Raw genomic sequence first — 18,442 nt, forward strand, 5'->3', positions numbered from 1 at the left:
TCCCCCAACCCCACCGACCCAACTTCTCCCCACATCCCCCAACCCCACCGGCCCACCTTCTCCCCACATCCCCCAACCCCACCGGCCCACCTTCTCCCCACATCCCCCAACCCCACCGGCCCACCTTCTCCCCACATCCCCCAACCCCACCGGCCCACCTTCTCCCCACATCCCCCAACCCCACCGACCCACCTTCTCCCCACATCCCCCAACCCCACCTTCTCCCCACATCCCCCAACCCCACCTTCTCCCCACATCCCCCAACCCCACCGGCCCACCTTCTCCCCACATCCCCCAACCCCACCTTCTCCCCACATCCCCCAACCCCACCTTCTCCCCACATCCCCCAACCCCACCTTCTCCTCACATCCCTCAATCCTTTCCTCGCCATAACCACATCTATTTGTCTTTTCACCCAATTTACACTTCCATGTCTTTTCCCGGTAACTTATTGCCTTGATTGAACAAGCTCCACCTGACTCCCCTCTTAGCCCTAACTTCCATGGCCCGAGAGCCCAGCGCTCCGTCACCCAGCGCTCCGTCACCCAGCGCTCCGTCACCCAGCGCTCCGTCACCCTGCGATCCCAGCACCAACTCGCTCTACAATCCTGAAAACTCAAATTAGAGTTTGCCCAAGAAAATAAACTCTGCTTCCTTAAACTTTCCTTGTACTTTAAATTTTTGATGCCTGGGAGCATCTTTCTCCCCCCACTCGGGGTGAAATAGCTACATAGCAAAAGATATGATCCACCCCACCCTTTAAATAGTCCGTCAGTTTTTTCTGATGGTCTTGAATTTCCCAGGAAACACTTCACGGACATTGATACACTTCTTACACAATCTTTCCCGAATCCCGGGTCTGTTCCCCAAATGTGACTTTTCCCTTGTGTATAACAAAAACCAATGGCTGATCTTCGACCTCAACTCCACTTTCCCGCCCAATCTCCACATCCCTCGATTCCCCTAGAGTCCAAAAATCTATCGATCTCTGTCTTGAATGTACTCAACGACTCAGCATTCACAGCCCTCTGGGGCAGAGAATTCCAGAGATTCACCGCCCTCTGAGTGAAGAAATTCCTCCTCATCTCAGTCCTAAATGGCCGCCAATGTTCCCTTTAATTTTTTGGAGGTGCGCGGCCCCTTTAAGTGGTAAACAGTGAGAAAGATAGTGATAGACTTCAACAGGACAGAGACAGACTGGTGGAATGGGCGGACACATGGCAGATGAAATTTAACGCAAAGAAGTGTGAGGTGATACATTTTAGTAGGAAGAATGAGGTGAGACCAAACACACTAAATGGTACAATTTTAAAGAGGGTGCCGGAACAAAGAGACCTGGGGGGGTGTATGTGCACAAATCCTTGAAAGTGGCAGGACAGGTTAACAGAGCAATTAATAAAGCATATGGGTGGCATAGTGGTTAGCACTGTTGTCGCACAGCACCAGGGACCCGGGTTCGAATCCGGCCTCGGGCGACTGTCTGTGTGGAGTTTGCACATTCTCCCCGTGTTTGCGTGGGTTTCCTCCGGGTGCTCCGGTTTCCTCCCACAGTCCAAAGATATGCGGGTTAGGTTGATTGGCCATGATAAATTGACCCTTAGTGTTAGGGGGATTAAATACGTGGGGTTACGGGGATAGGGTGGGATATGTGTTGGTGCAGGCTCGATGGGCCGAAATGGCCTCTATCTGCACTGTGGGGTTTCTGTGACATCTGAGATCCTGGGCTTTATAAATAGAGGCAGAGAGTACAAAACCCAGGAAGTTCTGCTAAACCTTTATAAAACACTAGTTCGGCCCCAGCTGGAGTATTGTGTCCAATTCTGGGCCCCACACTTTAGGAAGGACGTGAAGGCTTTGGAGAGGGTGCAGGAGAGATTTACTGGAATGGTTCCAGGGATGAGGGATTACAGTTACATGGAGAGACTGGAGAAGCTGGGGTTGTTCTCCTAGAGCAGAGAAGGCTAAGAGGAGATTTGATAGAGGTGTTTAAAATCATGGAGGGTTTAGATAGAGTAAATAAAGAGAAACTGTTTCCAATGGCTGAAGGGTCGATAACCAGTGGGCCCAGATTTAAGGTGATTGGCAAAAGAACCAGAGGCGACCTGAGGAAAACTTTTTACGCAGCGAGTGGTTAGGATCTGGAATGCACTGCCTGAGAGGGTGGTGGAGGCAGACTCAATCGTAGCTTTCAAAAGGGAATTGGATAAGTACCTCAAGGAAAAAAATTTGCAGGGTTACGGGGAAAGGGCAGGGGGAGTGGGACTAGCTGAAGTGCTCTTGCAGCGAGCCGGCACGGGATCGATGGGCCGAATGACCTCCTTCTGTGCTGTAACCGTTCTATGATTCTAAAGTGAACATTGAAGGCCGACCCCTTATCCTGAGACTGTGCCCCCGAATTCGAGACTCTCCAGCCAGGGGAAACAATCTCTCAGCATCTACCCTGTCAATCCCCTTCAGAAATTTATACATTTCAATGAGATCACCTCTCATTCTTCTAAACTCCAGAGAATATAAGCCCTTATCTTCTTAGCAGTTCTTAGGCCCTGAGCAGCGAACAATACAACACCCCCAGGCCTCTGTCTCTCTGCAAGTATAACCCGCCTCAGAGGTGAAGACAAAATGGAAATGCTGGAAAACGACCGGCTTCTGAAATCACGAGCTGTGGGTTTGCGAAAGCAGTGGATAGATTTCCACATCTCTGCCTGGACTCCCCCCCTCGCCTTGTTCTCTGGGGCATGCCCTGACTTATCCTCACCGCTTCCTATTCCAGGGCTACTGCAGCCTGCCCCTGAAAGTTAACTCTGCGGTTCTCGAATTTAGCCTCTCATCGTATTAAACTCAACCGACTCGGGTGTGAAGTTTAGAGCTGGAGACCGCGGTGCTGTCACAAGAACATGAACTATTTACTTACCTCTTTCTTCACTTCACTTCCAGAATCTGTAAAATATAAACAAGGTATTTTTAGCACAGACATAAAAATATCAAGAACATGAATGCAGGAAATCCTAAACATTCACCCGTCTCCCCTCCTTCAGATGCTGACTGGTCTGCCCGTTAGGCCATGTACACGGTTACACTTTCACGACAAGATATTCTGAAGCTTGGCTCAGGGGTGGCAATCTTCAAGGGCCACGAGAGAGTGGGAGTCATTGGGAGCGAGTGGTCAGGGCCAGGGGTGCAAGGGACGAGGCAACAGATGCTCGTCATCACCATTACCGCTCTGGTTTTCGGGGCTTTGCTGAGACGGGAATAAATGAGGCGGCGGAATGGCAGCGGGTTTCATTCCCTCCCATCGGGTTGGTTACTTTTTTGCAGCACAGAAACACTGAACCAATCAGAAAGCTGAACCACGAGGCTACAGACACTGGGGTAATTTACACATGAAATTCTACAACGGGACAGTGACCCTAAACTTGTGCCCTGGGGGTGAGTCAATGCACAGAGCTACCCAGGGTGACTCTACCTCTTACTTCCCATCCCGACTGAGGGGAAAGCACCCCTGCACTGCCCCGGGACAGTCTGATAGACCCCCTGCACTGCCCCGAGACAGTCTGATAGACCCCCTGCACTGCCCTGAGACAGACTGATAGACCCCCTGCACTGCCCCGGGACAGTCTGATAGACCCCCTGCACTGCCCTGAGACAGACTGATAGACCCCCTGCACTGCCCCGAGACAGTCTGATAGACCCCCCGCACTGCCCCGAGACAGTCTGATAGACCTCCTGCACTGCCCCGAGACAGTCTGATAGACCCCCCGCACTGCCCCGAGACAGTCTGATAGACCCCCCGCACTGCCCCGAGACAGTCTGATAGACCCCCTGCACTGCCCCGAGACAGTCTGATAGACCCCCTGCACTGCCCCGAGACAGTCTGATAGACCCCCCGCACTGCCCCGAGACAGTCTGATAGACCCCCCGCACTGCCCCGAGACAGTCTGATAGACCTCCCGCACTGCCCCGAGACAGTCTGATAGACCCCCCGCACTGCCCCGAGACAGTCTGATAGACCCCCTGCACTGCCCCGAGACAGTCTGATAGACCCCCTGCACTGCCCCGAGACAGTCTGATAGACCCCCCGCACTGCCCCGAGACAGTCTGATAGACCCCCTGCACTGCCCCGAGACAGTCTGATAGACCCCCTGCACTGCCCCGAGACAGTCTGATAGACCCCCTGCACTGCCCCGGGACCGTCTGATAGAGACCCCCTGCACTGCCCCGAGACAGTCTGATAGACCCCCTGCACTGCCCCGAGACAGTCTGAGAGACCCCCCGCACTGCCCTGAGACAGTCTGAGAGACCCCCCGCACTGCCCCGAGACAGTCTGATAGACCCCCTGCACTGCCCCGAGACAGTCTGAGAGACCCCCTGCACTGCCCCGAGACAGTCTGATAGACCCCCTGCACTGCCCCGAGACAGTCTGATAGACCCCCTGCACTGCCCCGAGACAGTCTGATAGACCCCCTGCACTGCCCTGAGACAGTCTGATAGACCCCCTGCACTGCCCCGGGACAGTCTGATAGACCCCCCGCACTGCCCCGAGACAGTCTGATAGACCCCCCGCACTGCCCCGAGACAGTCTGATAGACCCCCTGCACTGCCCCGAGACAGTCTGATAGACCCCCTGCACTGCCCCGAGACAGTCTGATAGACCCCCTGCACTGCCCCGAGACAGTCTGAGAGACCCCCTGCACTGCCCCGAGACAGTCTGATAGACCCCCTGCACTGCCCCGAGACAGTCTGATAGACCCCCTGCACTGCCCCGAGACAGTCTGATAGACCCCCTGCACTGCCCCGGGACAGTCTGATAGACCCCCCGCACTGCCCCGAGACAGTCTGATAGACCCCCCGCACTGCCCCGAGACAGTCTGATAGACCCCCTGCACTGCCCCGAGACAGTCTGATAGACCCCCTGCACTGCCCCGGGACAGTCTGATAGACCCCCTGCACTGCCCCGAGACAGTCTGATAGACCCCCTGCACTGCCCCGGGATGGTCTTGCCTTGTACCCAAAGGTCCTCCTTACCTCCAGAATCCGTTCTGTGCAGACACTTAATCATTGAGAGGATCACTGCAGGAAGTAAATGAGAGGGCCAATCAGTGCAGTTTGATTGCTATTAAATTCTACATAAAAAGCTCCTAACCTGACCGCACACACTGCAGCAACCCTGCACCTTCTGCACAGCAGGTAGTGTTTGGACCTTTGCAGGGCCAGTAGGAAGAGGCCCACACAGTGTCAGCCGTAGCACTCTCGCTTTTGAGACGAAAGGTCGTGGGTTCAAGTCCCACTCCAGAGACTCGAGCACAAAATCTAGGCTGACACTCATTGCGGTACTAAGGGAGTGCTGCAGTGTCGGAGGTCAGTACTGAGGGAACGCTGCTCTGTCGGAGGGTCAGTACTGAGGGAGCGCAGCACTGTCGGAGGTCAGTACTGAGGGAACGCTGCTCTGTCGGAGGGTCAGTACTGAGGGAGCACAGCACTGTCGGAGGTCAGTACTGAGGGAACGCTGCTCTGTCAGAGGGTCAGTACTGAGGGAGCGCAGCACTGTCGGAGGGGCAGTGCTGAGGGAGCGCTGCACTGTCGGAGAGGCAGTACTGAGGAAGCGCTGCACTGTCGGAGGGGCAGGAATGAGGGAACGTTGCACTGTCGGATGGGCAGTACAGAGGAAATGCTGCACTGTCGGAGGGGCGGTACTGAGGGAGTGCCGCACTGTCAGAGGGGCAGTACAGAGGGAGCGCCGCACTGTCGGAGGGGCAGTACCGAGGGAGCACCGCACTGTCGGAGGGGCAGTACCAAGGGAGCGCCGCACTGTCGGAGGGGCAGTACTGAGGGAGTGCTGCACTGTCGGAGGGGCAGTACAGAAGGAGCGCTGCACTGTCGGAGGGGCTGTCTTTTGGATGAGATTCTCAGGTGGATGTAAAGGATCCCACGGCACCATTCGAAGAATAGCAGTTCTCCCCCGATGTCCCTCAACCAACATCACTAAAATAGATTAGCTGGTCATTTACCTCATTGCTATGGGAGCTTGCTGTGCGCAAATTAGCTGCTGCATTTCCTACATTACAACAGTGACTATAATTCAAAAATACTTAATTGGCTGTAAAATTCTTTCTTTCAGTTCTTATGGGGAGTCGGAAGGAGTGCAGCGCAGGCTGCAACTCCGGCCCTTGGAGTTTGGGTATATCCGAGGATGTCAGCATGGCGGGGAGAGAGCTGGTGTCTCCGGGTGGGAGGCTGGGGTCACGGTCGACAGGACAGATTCACGGCATTGCCCTGTGACAGCCTGCTCCCTCAGTTACAGGCAGACCAGGGACAAGGAACAAGGCATCACTTATATCGACAAACTGGGAAACTCACCGCGCCGCTGGTCTTTGCATCCTGTCTTCCGGCAGCAACGGGTTCGATAGAGACACAGAATCAACAGCAAAACAATAAATAGCACAATCACGATCGCCGCAATGTCACCTGAAAGGACAGGAGATTCCAAACATTATCATCACCTCCGCAGCAAACAGCACAGCTTCTTTTACAGAAATACACAGTGCGTAAAAACACTCACCTCCTGATAACAGTGCTGCAGGAGGTTCTGTCCTTTCACACACAGTGTCCGATCTCGGAGTACATTTCCGCTTAACAGTTTGACCTTCTGGACATCTGGAAAATCCGAGGGAATCATAAGAATATTCAAACCAATAGCAGAGCTCTTATCATTAAAGAGTAAGGACACTTAAGTATCTAACCCGTGCTGTACCTGCCCTGGGAGTGTTTGATGGGACAGTGTAGAGGGAGCTTTACTCTGTATCTAACCCGTGCTGTACCTGCCCTGGGAGTGTTTGATGGGACAGTGCAGAGGGAGCTTTACTCTGTATCTAACCCGTGCTGTACCTGCCCTGGGAGTGTTTGATGGGACAGTGTAGAGGGAGCTTTACTCTGTATCTAACCCGTGCTGTACCTGCCCTGGGAGTGTTTGATGGGACAGTGTAGAGGGAGCTTTACTCTGTATCTAACCCGTGCTGTACCTGCCCTGGGAGTGTTTGATGGGACAGTGTAGAGGGAGCTTTACTCTGTATCTAACCCCGTGCTGTACCTGCCCTGGGAGTGTTTGATGGGACAGTGTAGAGGGAGCTTTACTCTGTATCTAACCCGTGCTGTACCTGCCCCGGGAGCGTTTGATGGGACAGTGTAGAGGGAGCTTTACTCTGTGTCTAACCCGTGCTGTACCTGCCCTGGGAGTGTTTGATGGGACAGTGTAGAGGAAGCTTTACTCTGTATCTAACCCCGTGCTGTACCTGCCCTGGGAGTGTTTGATGGGACAGTGTAGAAGGAGCTTTACTCTGTATCTAACCCGTGCTGTACCTGCCCTGGGAGTGTTTGATGGGACAGTGTAGAGGGAGCTTTACTCTGTATCTAACCCGTGCTGTACCTGCCCTGGGAGTGTTTGATGGGACAGTGTAGAGGGAGCTTTACTCTGTATCTAACTCGTGCTGTACCTGCCCTGGGAGTGTTTGATGGGGCAGTGTAAGTGGTGGTGTGGGGCTGGCTCCAGTCCGCTCACGCTGAGAGACCACTGAGTTTACATAGTCGGTGAGCAAACAGCGAGAATTACTTTTACAAACAAAGGCGGAATGAAGTTACTGAGGTGACGGTGTCTGCAGCCCTGGACCACCAAGCACTGATCATTAACCTCTCCCTAACGCACAGGTCAGCATCAAGAGCCTAGTTCACAGACAGCACATCGGGACACAATAGGACGGCACACAGCAGATGCAGGGTTAGAAACATAGAAGATAGGAGCAGGAGTAGGCCATTCGGCCCATCGAGCCTCTTCCGCCATTTAATGAGATCATGGCTGATCATCCAAATTCAGTACCCTGTCCCTGCTTTCTCCCCATATCCCTTGATCCCTTTAGCCTTAAGAAATATATCTAACTCCTTCTTGAATATATTTAATGAATTGGCCTCAACTGCCTTCTGTGGTAGAGAATTCCACAGGTTCACCACTCTCTGGGTGAAGAAATTCATCCTCATCTCTGTCCTAAGTGGCTTACCCCTTATCCTTAGCCTGTGACCCCTGGTTCTGGACTCCCCCGAACATCGGGAACATCCTTCCTGCATCTAGTTACTTGAGGTAAGCAGTAAACCAACACACGGCGATAATTCACAGCACGTCACCAAATGCCAAAGGCAGAGGCGGCTATGCGTTCCTTACCGGGTACATTTCTGGCACATCTCACAGGCCTGGTCAGGTAAACAGAAGTTCGCTGCTCGACACTGGCACACCGAGTCGTTCCGTGCAGCGCACCGAGACACCGTCTCCTGATCTGTGGAAACACACATCACCACTGGAAGTTACCATTCACCCCAATCAGTCCACTGGTTGTGCCACGCTCAGAGAACCAGTGCCTCTAACTCTCTCACTGTGAGAATGGAAGCTGTATTCACGAGCTGGCTGGGCTCTTACAGGGGATGTGAAGGGGCCCAGGGGCGCATCCGGCTGGATGAGGGATGGGTCTCCTTCCCCAAGGGAGGATATTCTTGCCTTAGAGGGAGTGCGACGAAGGTTCACCAGACCGATTCCTGGGATGGGGGGATTGTCCTATGAGGCGAGATCGAGTAGACTAGGCCTATATTCTCTAGAATTTAGAAGAATGAGAGATGATCTCAGTGAAACATATAAAATTCTTACAGGGCTTGACAGGGTAGATGCAGGGAGGATGTTTCCCCCGGCTGGGGAGTCTAGAACCAGGGGTCACTGTCTCAGAATAAGGGGTCGGCCAATTAGGACTGAGATGAGGAGAAATTTCTTCACTCAGAGGGTGGTGAATCTTTGGAATTCTCTTTCCCAAAGGGTTGTGGAATTTGAATCGTTGAGTATATTCAAGACAGAGATCGATAGATTTTTGGATATTCAGGGAATCGAGGGATATGGGGATAGTGCAGGAAAGTGGAGATGAGGTCAAAGATCAGCCATGATTTTATTGAATGGCGGAGCAGGCTCGAGGGGCCGAATGGCTGACTCCAGCTCCTATTTCTTAATGTTCTTAAGCCTAATCACGCGAGAGACTGGAGACAGCAGCAGTGAGAACGGCCATTGTCCACTCGTTCAATCCGGAACCCCGGAATAGCTTCGAGAAAGGAAGCGGATAAACATGAAAAAGAAACATTTTGAACGGTCTGAGGGAAGGACAGGGGAATGGGATGAAATGCAGAGCTGCTTCAGCGAGCTAGCACAGGCACAATGGGCCGAATGTCCTTCAGCGGGCTAGCACAGGCACAATGGGCCGAATGTCCTCAGCGAGCTAGCACAGGCACAATGGACTGAATGTCCTCAGCGAGCTAGCACAGGCACAATGGGCCGAATGTCCTTCTGTGCGGTGAAATTCTAAACCCAGACCAGTCACGCCAGCACCAACCAGGGATGGGACAAGGGAGCCTCAGCTCACTCTCTGCCAGTCCATCGGGAACCCTCATTATTTTTAAACACTCGTTAAGAAACCTCGGCTGGAGCTAACACAACGAATTCAAACAACCACCTGCTTGCTTGTGTTTGACAACCAATAAAATGCAAAGCGGGCGGAATCCACAGCCGCTCGAGCCAGTGCGCTACAGAACTGGCAGAACGCGGAGAGACTGCGAGAGGTTTGCAGCACAGCCTGAAGATACTTGGTGCTCCCGTCCAATGGGACTGATTTACCCCGCTCTTACTCACTGTCATCACCGATACAACACATCGACGACAACACATCGAAACATTCTTTACTCAAGAGCAAAGGCTGCGATTTCTACACAGACCGTGTCCGGTCAGTGAGCTCCACTTTACCACGAAGAGGCTGCTTCAACTCTGACTGCAGCACACACCTCACCTCTCGTGGGTCTGACAGCACTGGGCAGACAGGTAGGGAAAGTGAAGAGACTTGCATTTCTATAGCGCCTTTCACAACCTCAAGATGTCCCAAAGTGCTTTACAACAAATTAAGTTCTTTTGAAGTTTGGTCACTGTTGTAATGTAGGAAACGCGGCCGCCAATTTGCGCACAGCAAGCTCCCACAAACAGCAATGTGATAATGACCAGATAATCTGTTTTGGTGATGTTGATTGAGGGATAAATATTGGCCAGAACACCGGGGAGAACTCCCCTGCTCTTCTTCGAATAGTGCCATGGGATCTTTTATGTTCACCTGAGAGGTCGGTTTAATGTCTGATCCGAAAGACATCATCTGAGACAATGCAGCGCTCCCTCAGTACTGCCCCTCTGACAGTGCAGCGCTCCCTCAGTACTGCCCCTCCGACAGTGCAGCGCTCCCTCAGTACTGCCCCTCCGACAGTGCGGCGCTCCCTCAGTACTGCCCCTCCGACAGTGCAGCGCTCCCTCGGTACTGCCCCTCCAACAGTGCGGCGCTCCCTCAGTACTGCCCCTCCGACAGTGCAGCGCTCCCTCGGTACTGCCCCTCCGACAGTGCGGCGCTCCCTCAGTACTGCCCCTCCAACAGTGCGGCGCTCCCTCAGTACTGCCCCTCCGACAGTGCGGCTCTCCCTCAGTACTACCCCTCCGACAGTGCGGCGCTCCCTCAGTACTGCCCCTCCGACAGTGCAGCGCTCCCTCAGTACTGACCCTCCGACAGTGCAGCGCTCCCTCGGTACTGCCCCTCCGACAGTGCAGCGCTCCCTCAGTACTGCCCCTCCGACAGTGCGGCGCTCCCTCAGTATTGCCCCTCCGACAGTGCAGCGCTCCCTCAGTACTGCCCCTCCGACAGTGCGGCGCTCCCTCAGTACTGCTCTGGATTGGCAGCCAAGATTTTGTTCTGAAGTCTCTGGAGTGGGACTTGAACCCATAACCTTCCGACAGAGGCGAGAGTGCTGCCCACTGAGCCACGGCGGACAGTATATGTGGGCATCTTTCTACTGGCCCTACAGAGGTGGCACACAGGTGCTGTTTCTAAAAAAGATCCAGGAGGCGAGGAGCCTTCTTTGCAGTGCCCGTGGACCAATACAAGAACAGCTTTTACCCACGATCGCTTACCTTTCCTGCAAGATGTGCAGGGCAGACACTTGTCCAGTCCGTTGTCCCACTCGGTGTAGTCCTCACCATCCGTACAGGCCTCGCACTTTCCACTCTCTTGGGCCACCGTGCAGTGTTTCGCCACACGGGTTCCTGCAGTCAGAAGGGAGGCCGATAACCAACAAACCAGGTCAATTCCTACTCACGTGGCCAATCAGATTGAGCTGTGCATCTAAACACACTCCGCAAGGCAGCGGTCCCAGTGACAAAGCACGCTGATCATTCACTGCGGCTAACACACAGTCGTACTAGAAATCCCGTCAGTGTGCGAGTGCCCAAAGTGGGGCGATACCGAGCCACACAGACCACACAACCAGTAAACTAAGAAAAGAATATATATAAACAATGCGAATGTTTATTTATACACTCAGGGATATACCTGTTTATACACTGTATGAATAGAACTGCGTTTATGTGCCCAACCATAAATGTATTTTGATGCTTTGGCAACATAAGATGTAACTTATCATGCCAATAAAGCGATTTGAATTGTGAATTGTGAATTGTGGGTGCCAGACTCCAGCTCCATTCGGTGCTGATGTAGCTGATTGAAGCTGGGCCCAGCCACAAAGAGCCTCGGTTCCCCGGGGGGGGGGGGGGGGGGGAGATAAAAACAGACAGGGATCGCACTCCTAGAATTCCTGCCGCAGAGGGCGTGCATTGGATGGATGTCGGGTGAAAACAGGCTTGGTCACCCTGCCAGCCTACGCCCAACATTTCGCTCACTCAGGCAGAGTGGCCACAGAAATCACAGAAACCACACAGTGCAGATAGAGGCCATTTCGGCCCATCGAGCCTGCACCGACACATATCCCACCCGATCCCCGTAACCCCATGTATTTAATCCCCCTAACACTAAGGGTCAATTTATCATAGCCAATCAACCTAACCCGCACATCTTTGGACTGTGGGAGGAAACCGGAGCACCCGGAGTAAACCCACGCAAACATGGGGAGAATGTGCAAACTCCACACAGACAGTCGCCCGAGGCTGGATTCGAACCCGGGTCCCTGGCGCTGTGAGGCAACAGTGCTAACCACTATGCCACCGTGCTGCCACAGGGAGCAGTAACCGTCAGCTGCCAGAGCGCGAAGCCAAGCGCCCCGCAAACTGTTCCTGCAGGAGAGGGGGTCAGGACCCCGAACCCCGTCCTCAACTGACGTGAGGTAAACTGACCCGAGTCCGCGCTTCCTGCAGGAAGCCCTGCTCGCGCAGGGAGTGCCCAGAGTCAGAGCGGAGGTGTTGTAGCTCAGCCTCCATCACGTGCTTCTCTCTCCGGGGCCGCTCCCCCTCGGGAGAACAGGATCATCCCATGAATGCCACACAAACGCAGGCAGCGGGACTACTGGGGGTAGGGGGGGTTAGAGAGGTAGACCAGGCCTCAGAGTTAAACAAGCTATGTCACAGTACTGAGGGGTAAAACGACAGAAGATCAGTGGGAGATGTTCAAAAAATAATTTAAGGTGATACAGAACCAGTTTATACCCCTGAGGGGCAAGAGTTCTACTTCCCAAAAAAAACAGCCATGGACAACTAAAGAGGTAAAGGACAGCATAAAACTAAAACAATAAGCACAAAAAAATAGCACAGGTCCTGGTGAATGGGAAAGATACAAAGTACAGCAAAGGGTCACAAAACAGATCGTAAGAGGTACAAAAAGCGATTATGAAAAGAAACTTGCAAGGGATCAAAATCAACACAAAGAATTTTTATAGTTACATTAGGAAAAAGAGGGCGGTCAGGAGCAATGCTGGCCCCTTAAATACTGAAAGCAGCGATACTGTCAATGACAATGGGGGAATGGCGGACATGTTGAATAATTACTTTGCGTCAGGATTTACAGTAAAGGAAGAGGATCGCAGGCCGGACATCCCAAGGAAACTAATACTGAATCAGGGACAGGGACTCAATAAAATTAACGTAAGTAAAATAACAGTAATGAATAAAATAATGGCACTAAAGTGTGACAAATCCCCAGGACCAGGTGGTTTCCACCCCAGGGTTTTAAAGGAAGTCGGTGAGCACATTGCAGATGCCCGAACTATAATCTTCCAAAGTTCTCTCGATTCAGGAACGTTCCTTTAGATTGGAAAATTGATCATGTCACTCCGCTATTTAAGAATGGCAAGAGAGGGAAACCAGGGAATTATAGACCGGTTAGCTGTTGCTGGGAATTACTAGAGTCTATAATTAAGGATAGGGTGACTGAACACTTTGAAAATTTTCAGTTGATCAGAGAGAGCCAGCGTGGATTTGTGGACAGTAGGTCCTGCCTGACAAACCTGATTGAATTTTTTGAGGGGGTGACTAAAGTAGTGGACAGGAGAATGTCTATGGATGTTATTTATATGGACTTCCAGAAGGCATTTGATAAAGTCCCACAAGAGCCTGTTAACTAAGATAGAAGCCCACGGAATTGAGGGCAAATTATTGACCTGGTTAGGAAATTGGCTGAGCGGCAGGAGACAGAGAGTAGGGATAATGGGCAGTAGTCTAATTGGCAGGAGGTGACTAGTGGTGTCCCACAGGGATCTGTGTTGGGGCCTCAACTATTCACAGTATTTATTAACGACTTAGATGATGGCATAGAAAGTCATACATCTAAGTTTGCCGATAACACAAAGATAGGCGGCAGTGTAGATGGAAGAATAAAATCACAAAGGGATATCGACAGATTAAGTGAATGGGCAAAACTGGCAAATGGATTTCAATGTAGGCAAATGTGAGGTCATCCACTTTGTCCTAAAAGAGATAGAACAGGGTGCTTTCTAAATGGTGAAAGGCTAAAAACAGTGGAGGCCCAAAGAGACTTGGGTTCAGGTACATAGAACATTAAATGTCATGAACCCGTACAGAAAATAATCAAAAAGGCTAATGGGATGCTGGCCTTTATATCTAGAGGACTAGAATACAAGGGGGTAGAAGTTATGCTGCAGCTGTACAAAACCCTGGTTAGACCACACCTGGAGCACGGTGAGCAGTTCTGGGCACCACGCCTTAGGAAGGATATATTGGCCTTGGAGGGAGTGCAGCGTAGGTTTACCAGAATGATACCCGGACTTCAAGGGTTAAGTTACGAGGAGAGATTACACAAACTAGGGTTGTATTCCCTGGAATTTAGAAGGTTAAAGGGCGATCTGATCGAAGTTTTCAGGATATTAAAGGGAACTGATGGGGTAGATAGAGAAACTATTTCCGCTGGTTGGGGAGTCTAGGACTAGGGGGGCACAGCCTAAAAATTAGAGCCAGACCTTTCAGGAGTGAAATTAGGAAACACTTGTACACACAAAGGGTGGTAGAAGTTTGGAACTCTCTTCTGCAAATGACGATTGATGCTGGGTCAATTGTTAATTTTAAATCTGAGATTGATAGTTTTTTGTTAACCAAAGGTATTAAGAGATATGGGCCAAAGGTGGGTACATGGAGTTAGGTTGCAGATCAGCCATGAGCTCACTGAATGGCGGAACAGGCTCGAGGGGCTGAATGGCCTACTCCTGTTCCTATGTTCTTATGAGGGTGACTTGCTCCACTGTATCAGTAACAAGGAGGTTTGTGCTGAATCAATGTTAGCACAGAGCTTTATACAATAAGCAGGCGTGTTGGGAATGAACTGCACCCCAACCAGCCTGGGCTGGCACAGGGCAACAGAACAGCCCAACAGCCCATTACTGAGCAGCATGGCTGGGGGCATAGAGTCCATCCCATCCCTTCAGGTCTGGGGCCTTGGTCTCAATCATGCCTCATCTCATGGGACGGAAGTTTTGCATCTCTCGGATAGATTACGACCAACAGTCCTTGCCCAGTTCCTGGTGTCAGCCCAAAGCCAAAAGAAAACGGCCTACAATTTCACACTAAATGGGTAAACTCATTCTGATCTGGCCAGTACAGGAGCCGCTCTTCTGAGAATGATGTTAAGACTTGTTAGGGCAAGATTGAGGGAGCTTTGCTCTATTAACGACCTCACTCGTTACTTCTTGTGCCAGATTTAGGCTCGTAACAGGTTAAAGCCGTGACAATCCCAGGATCAGTCCACTGGCTCGTGAGCAGCTCAGTGTACTGACTCTGCCATTGTACCAGCTGCTCAATACTCCAGCCACAAGGGGCAATCAATGGCTACAAAATCTAGACCTACCTGCAGGGCATTTCTTACAGCACAGGTCATCAGTCGGGTAAAATTCATCCGTCTGGCAGTCAACATCTCGAATGGTCCGTTTGCCTTGAGTTAACACTTTTCGGGCCTGTTTTCCATGGTTTTGAGCCCCAGTCTGCACCATTTGCTCTTTTACAGGGAGTGTTGACGATACGTTAGCCATTGGGAGTCTGCTCGTGACGGGATTCACACGTACAGGTATCCCTTGAACAAGAACCTGAACAGACCAAGAATTGTTAACCGAGTGAGGCTACAACAACTTGCATTTATATAGCACCTTTAAGGTAGTAAAACATCCCAAGGTGCTTCACAGGAGTGTTATCAGACAAAATTTGACCCACGAGCCACAGAAAGAGGTATTAGGGCAGGTGACCAAAAGCTTGGTCAAAGAGGTTGGTTTTAAGGTCTTCAAAGGAGGGAGAGGTGGAGAGGTTTAGGGAGGGAATTCCAGAGCTTAGGGCCCAGGCAGCTGAAGGCACGGCCGCCAATGGTGGAGCGATTATAATCGGGGATACGCCAGAGGCCAGAATTAGAGGAGCACAGAGATCTCGGGGGGGTTGTGGGGCTGGAGGAGGTTACAGAGATAGGATGGGGAGGCGAGGGCCATGGAGGAATTTGAACAGGAGGATGAGAAGAAAGTCCAAAAAGGGGCACGAGGAATGTTCAGCACCACAAGGCTAAAGCATCGACTCTCACTGTGACAGAGGTGAACCATTTCTGTCTGCTTTTACTTTGATAACAGTGCCCTTAATTCAGTACCAAGAAACTTAAAAACCAACGGCATTTAAAATCATGTCACCAGACTAACGGGGCACAAATGATGCAAGAATCTGTTCAGGCTGGCGGGAGAGGCTAAGCCATATTCAAACAAAAACTTTGCAGGAGGATTTACTTAGTCAGGTCGATGACTCAAGTTACTTTGGAACTTAGCCAGAAGTTACTGAAATCCATAATTGCTGGGCGAATATTCACGAACCAGGACTGGTTTGAACAGGTCAGATCAGTTAACACACAGTCCCTGAGACTCGAAGTAGAAAAGCATAACTGCAGATATAAATTGTGAATGAAAAAATAGTTAAGCATGGAAATTGTGAACGTTATTATTCTTCCTGAGGAGTTTGTGTAGTATTGATTGCAAATAAAAAGACTTGCATTTCTCCAGCGCCTTTCATGGCCACCGGACGTCCCAAAGCGCTTTACAGCCAATGAAGTACTTTTTGAAGTGTAGTCACTGTTGTAATGTAGGAAACGCGGCAACCAATTTGCGCACAGCAAGCTCCCACAAACAGCAATGTGGTAACGACCAGTTAATTCGTTTGTAGTGATGTTGATTGAGGGATAAATACTAGCCCAGGACACCGGGGAGAACTCCCCTGCTCTTCTTCGAAATACTGCCGTGAGATCTTTTACGTCCACCCGAGAGGGCAGTAGGGGCCTCGGTTTAATGTCCCATCCGAAAGACGGCACCTCCAACAGTGCAGCACTCCCTCAGCACTGCACTGAAGTGTCGGCCTAGATTTTTGTGCTCAAGTCTCTGGAGTGGGACTTGAACCCACAACCTTCTGACTCAGAGGCGAGGGTGCTGCCCACCGAGCCACAGGAACGATCCCAAAACATTTCAGGAGAGATTTTCTGTTTTGTTATCCTGGACACGTTATCCAAACGTACCAGACCTCAGGGTCAGTAAAGGTTCCCCGTGAGGTGCCGAGAAGCTACAGCTCAATTATGAGAATAATAAACTTTATTGGAACTGCAGCAATACTAAGCTGTGTTTTTCTTTCCCTTCCTGGGGGGAGCTGACTGGCTTCCACATAGCAACTGTGCGAGGGGGGTCGCAGGCACCGACCCACGCCCCGTCACTGTCCCGTGCAGACCACCGCAAAGTGGACCCTCAACATTGGAACAGGAGGAGGCCGTTCAGCCCGTCGAGCCTGCTCTGCCATTCAATGAGATCATGGCTGATCTGCACCTCAACTCAAGCAAGTCTGCAACAAAAAGCCGGTGGGTAACACTGGGTTAAACCACTTGTCCATACCTCTGCAGTCATTGCGCTTCTCATTTCCACCTGCACGTTAGTCATCAAGCCATTAACCTGACCCTTGAACAGAGGGAGTGCCGCATTTCAGCAAAACAGTCCCTCCTTCCGAGTTTCTAAATTGCAAAATGCTTTCCCCCCGCCACTTGTGTGTGTGTGTGTGAAGATATAGCACTCTCTGAAAACCCTTAATGCCTCTAAACTGAGGCCCTGTCTGCTCTCTCGGGTGGTCGTAAAAGATCCCACGGCACTATTTCGAAGAAGAGCAGGGGGAGTTCTCCCCGGTGTCCTGGGCCAATACTTATCCCTCAACCAACATCACTAAAAACATGGATGTCGATACTATGGGCCATTGACCCGATTGCCGTCTGTGGGATCTTGCTGTACGCGATATACCTGCCCTGTTCACTGACACAAGTTACTGCTCTTCAGAAAGTCACTCTGCCCAGTAACACAACCAACTATGCTCCCGTCCCCATACCGAGAGGCGAAAAGCTGCAACAGTTACTGGGCTTGGGGAGGCACTGAGAGGCGGGGCTGAATGCTGGGCTTTGGTTCAATGAGGGGAATTTTCCTGGCCCGCAGCACAGCACGTGACCGGAGTACATCGGCTGATTTCCTGCACTCTCGCATTCCTGCAGGGATGAGGCAAGGGCCAAACCCTCGCAGTTCCTGCTCAGCTCTCCCACAGTAACAAAGCGCAGGAGACATTTCATTCATTAACAATCAGCAAAATGGCGTGGAACTCAAAACCATATAAGGAGGGTGGGGCCATGTTCGCGGAGCTGATGAAAGCTCAATAATAATGTCGCCATGTTAACAGAATCACAGCAGTTAAAGGGCACCTCATCACAACAGCTCTCAGCACTTCACAGAATGAGCTTCTCCCCTCTCAGTATGGGTACAGTAGCATACTGGACAGAATGAGTTTCTGAACAGCAGTGTCTTGTGTCGGTAAACACGGCATGTATGTTGTGCACAGCAAGATCCCACTACCGCAATGAGGTTAAAGACCCATTAAAATCAACATCCATGTTTTTAGTGATGTATATCGAGGGATAAATATTGGCCCAGGACACCAGGGAGAACTCCCCCTGCTCTTTTTCGAATAGTGTCGTGGGATCTTTTAAATCCACCTGAGAGGGCAGACGGTTTAACGTCTCATCCGAAAGACGGCACCTCCGACAGTGCGGCGCTCCCT

General features: G+C 51.5%; 1 protein-coding gene across 2 annotated transcripts in view; it reads right to left on the reverse strand.

Moving 5' to 3' along the window:
- The window catches only part of hdr (hematopoietic death receptor), a 43,542-nt gene that overhangs the window by 15,704 nt on the left and 9,396 nt on the right, over positions 1–18,442 (reverse strand). The window contains exons 2-8 of one of the 2 annotated variants that reach the window (XM_085971310.1): positions 15,189–15,423; positions 11,018–11,149; positions 8,207–8,318; positions 6,557–6,651; positions 6,355–6,462; positions 5,023–5,067; positions 2,912–2,937 (exon numbers count right to left, since the gene is read on the reverse strand). In XM_085971310.1, the coding sequence (XP_085827436.1) occupies positions 2,912–2,937; positions 5,023–5,067; positions 6,355–6,462; positions 6,557–6,651; positions 8,207–8,318; positions 11,018–11,149; positions 15,189–15,423 (753 nt within the window). The remainder of the gene's footprint in view (positions 1–2,911; positions 2,938–5,022; positions 5,068–6,354; positions 6,463–6,556; positions 6,652–8,206; positions 8,319–11,017; positions 11,150–15,188; positions 15,424–18,442) is intronic. The other variant, XM_085971311.1, reaches the window with a different exon arrangement.

The sequence above is a fragment of the Somniosus microcephalus genome, chromosome 30, assembly GCF_052327205.1.
Source record: "Somniosus microcephalus isolate GS21.2 chromosome 30, FLI_Smic_1.0, whole genome shotgun sequence".
Classification (NCBI taxonomy): Eukaryota; Metazoa; Chordata; class Chondrichthyes; order Squaliformes; family Somniosidae; genus Somniosus; species Somniosus microcephalus.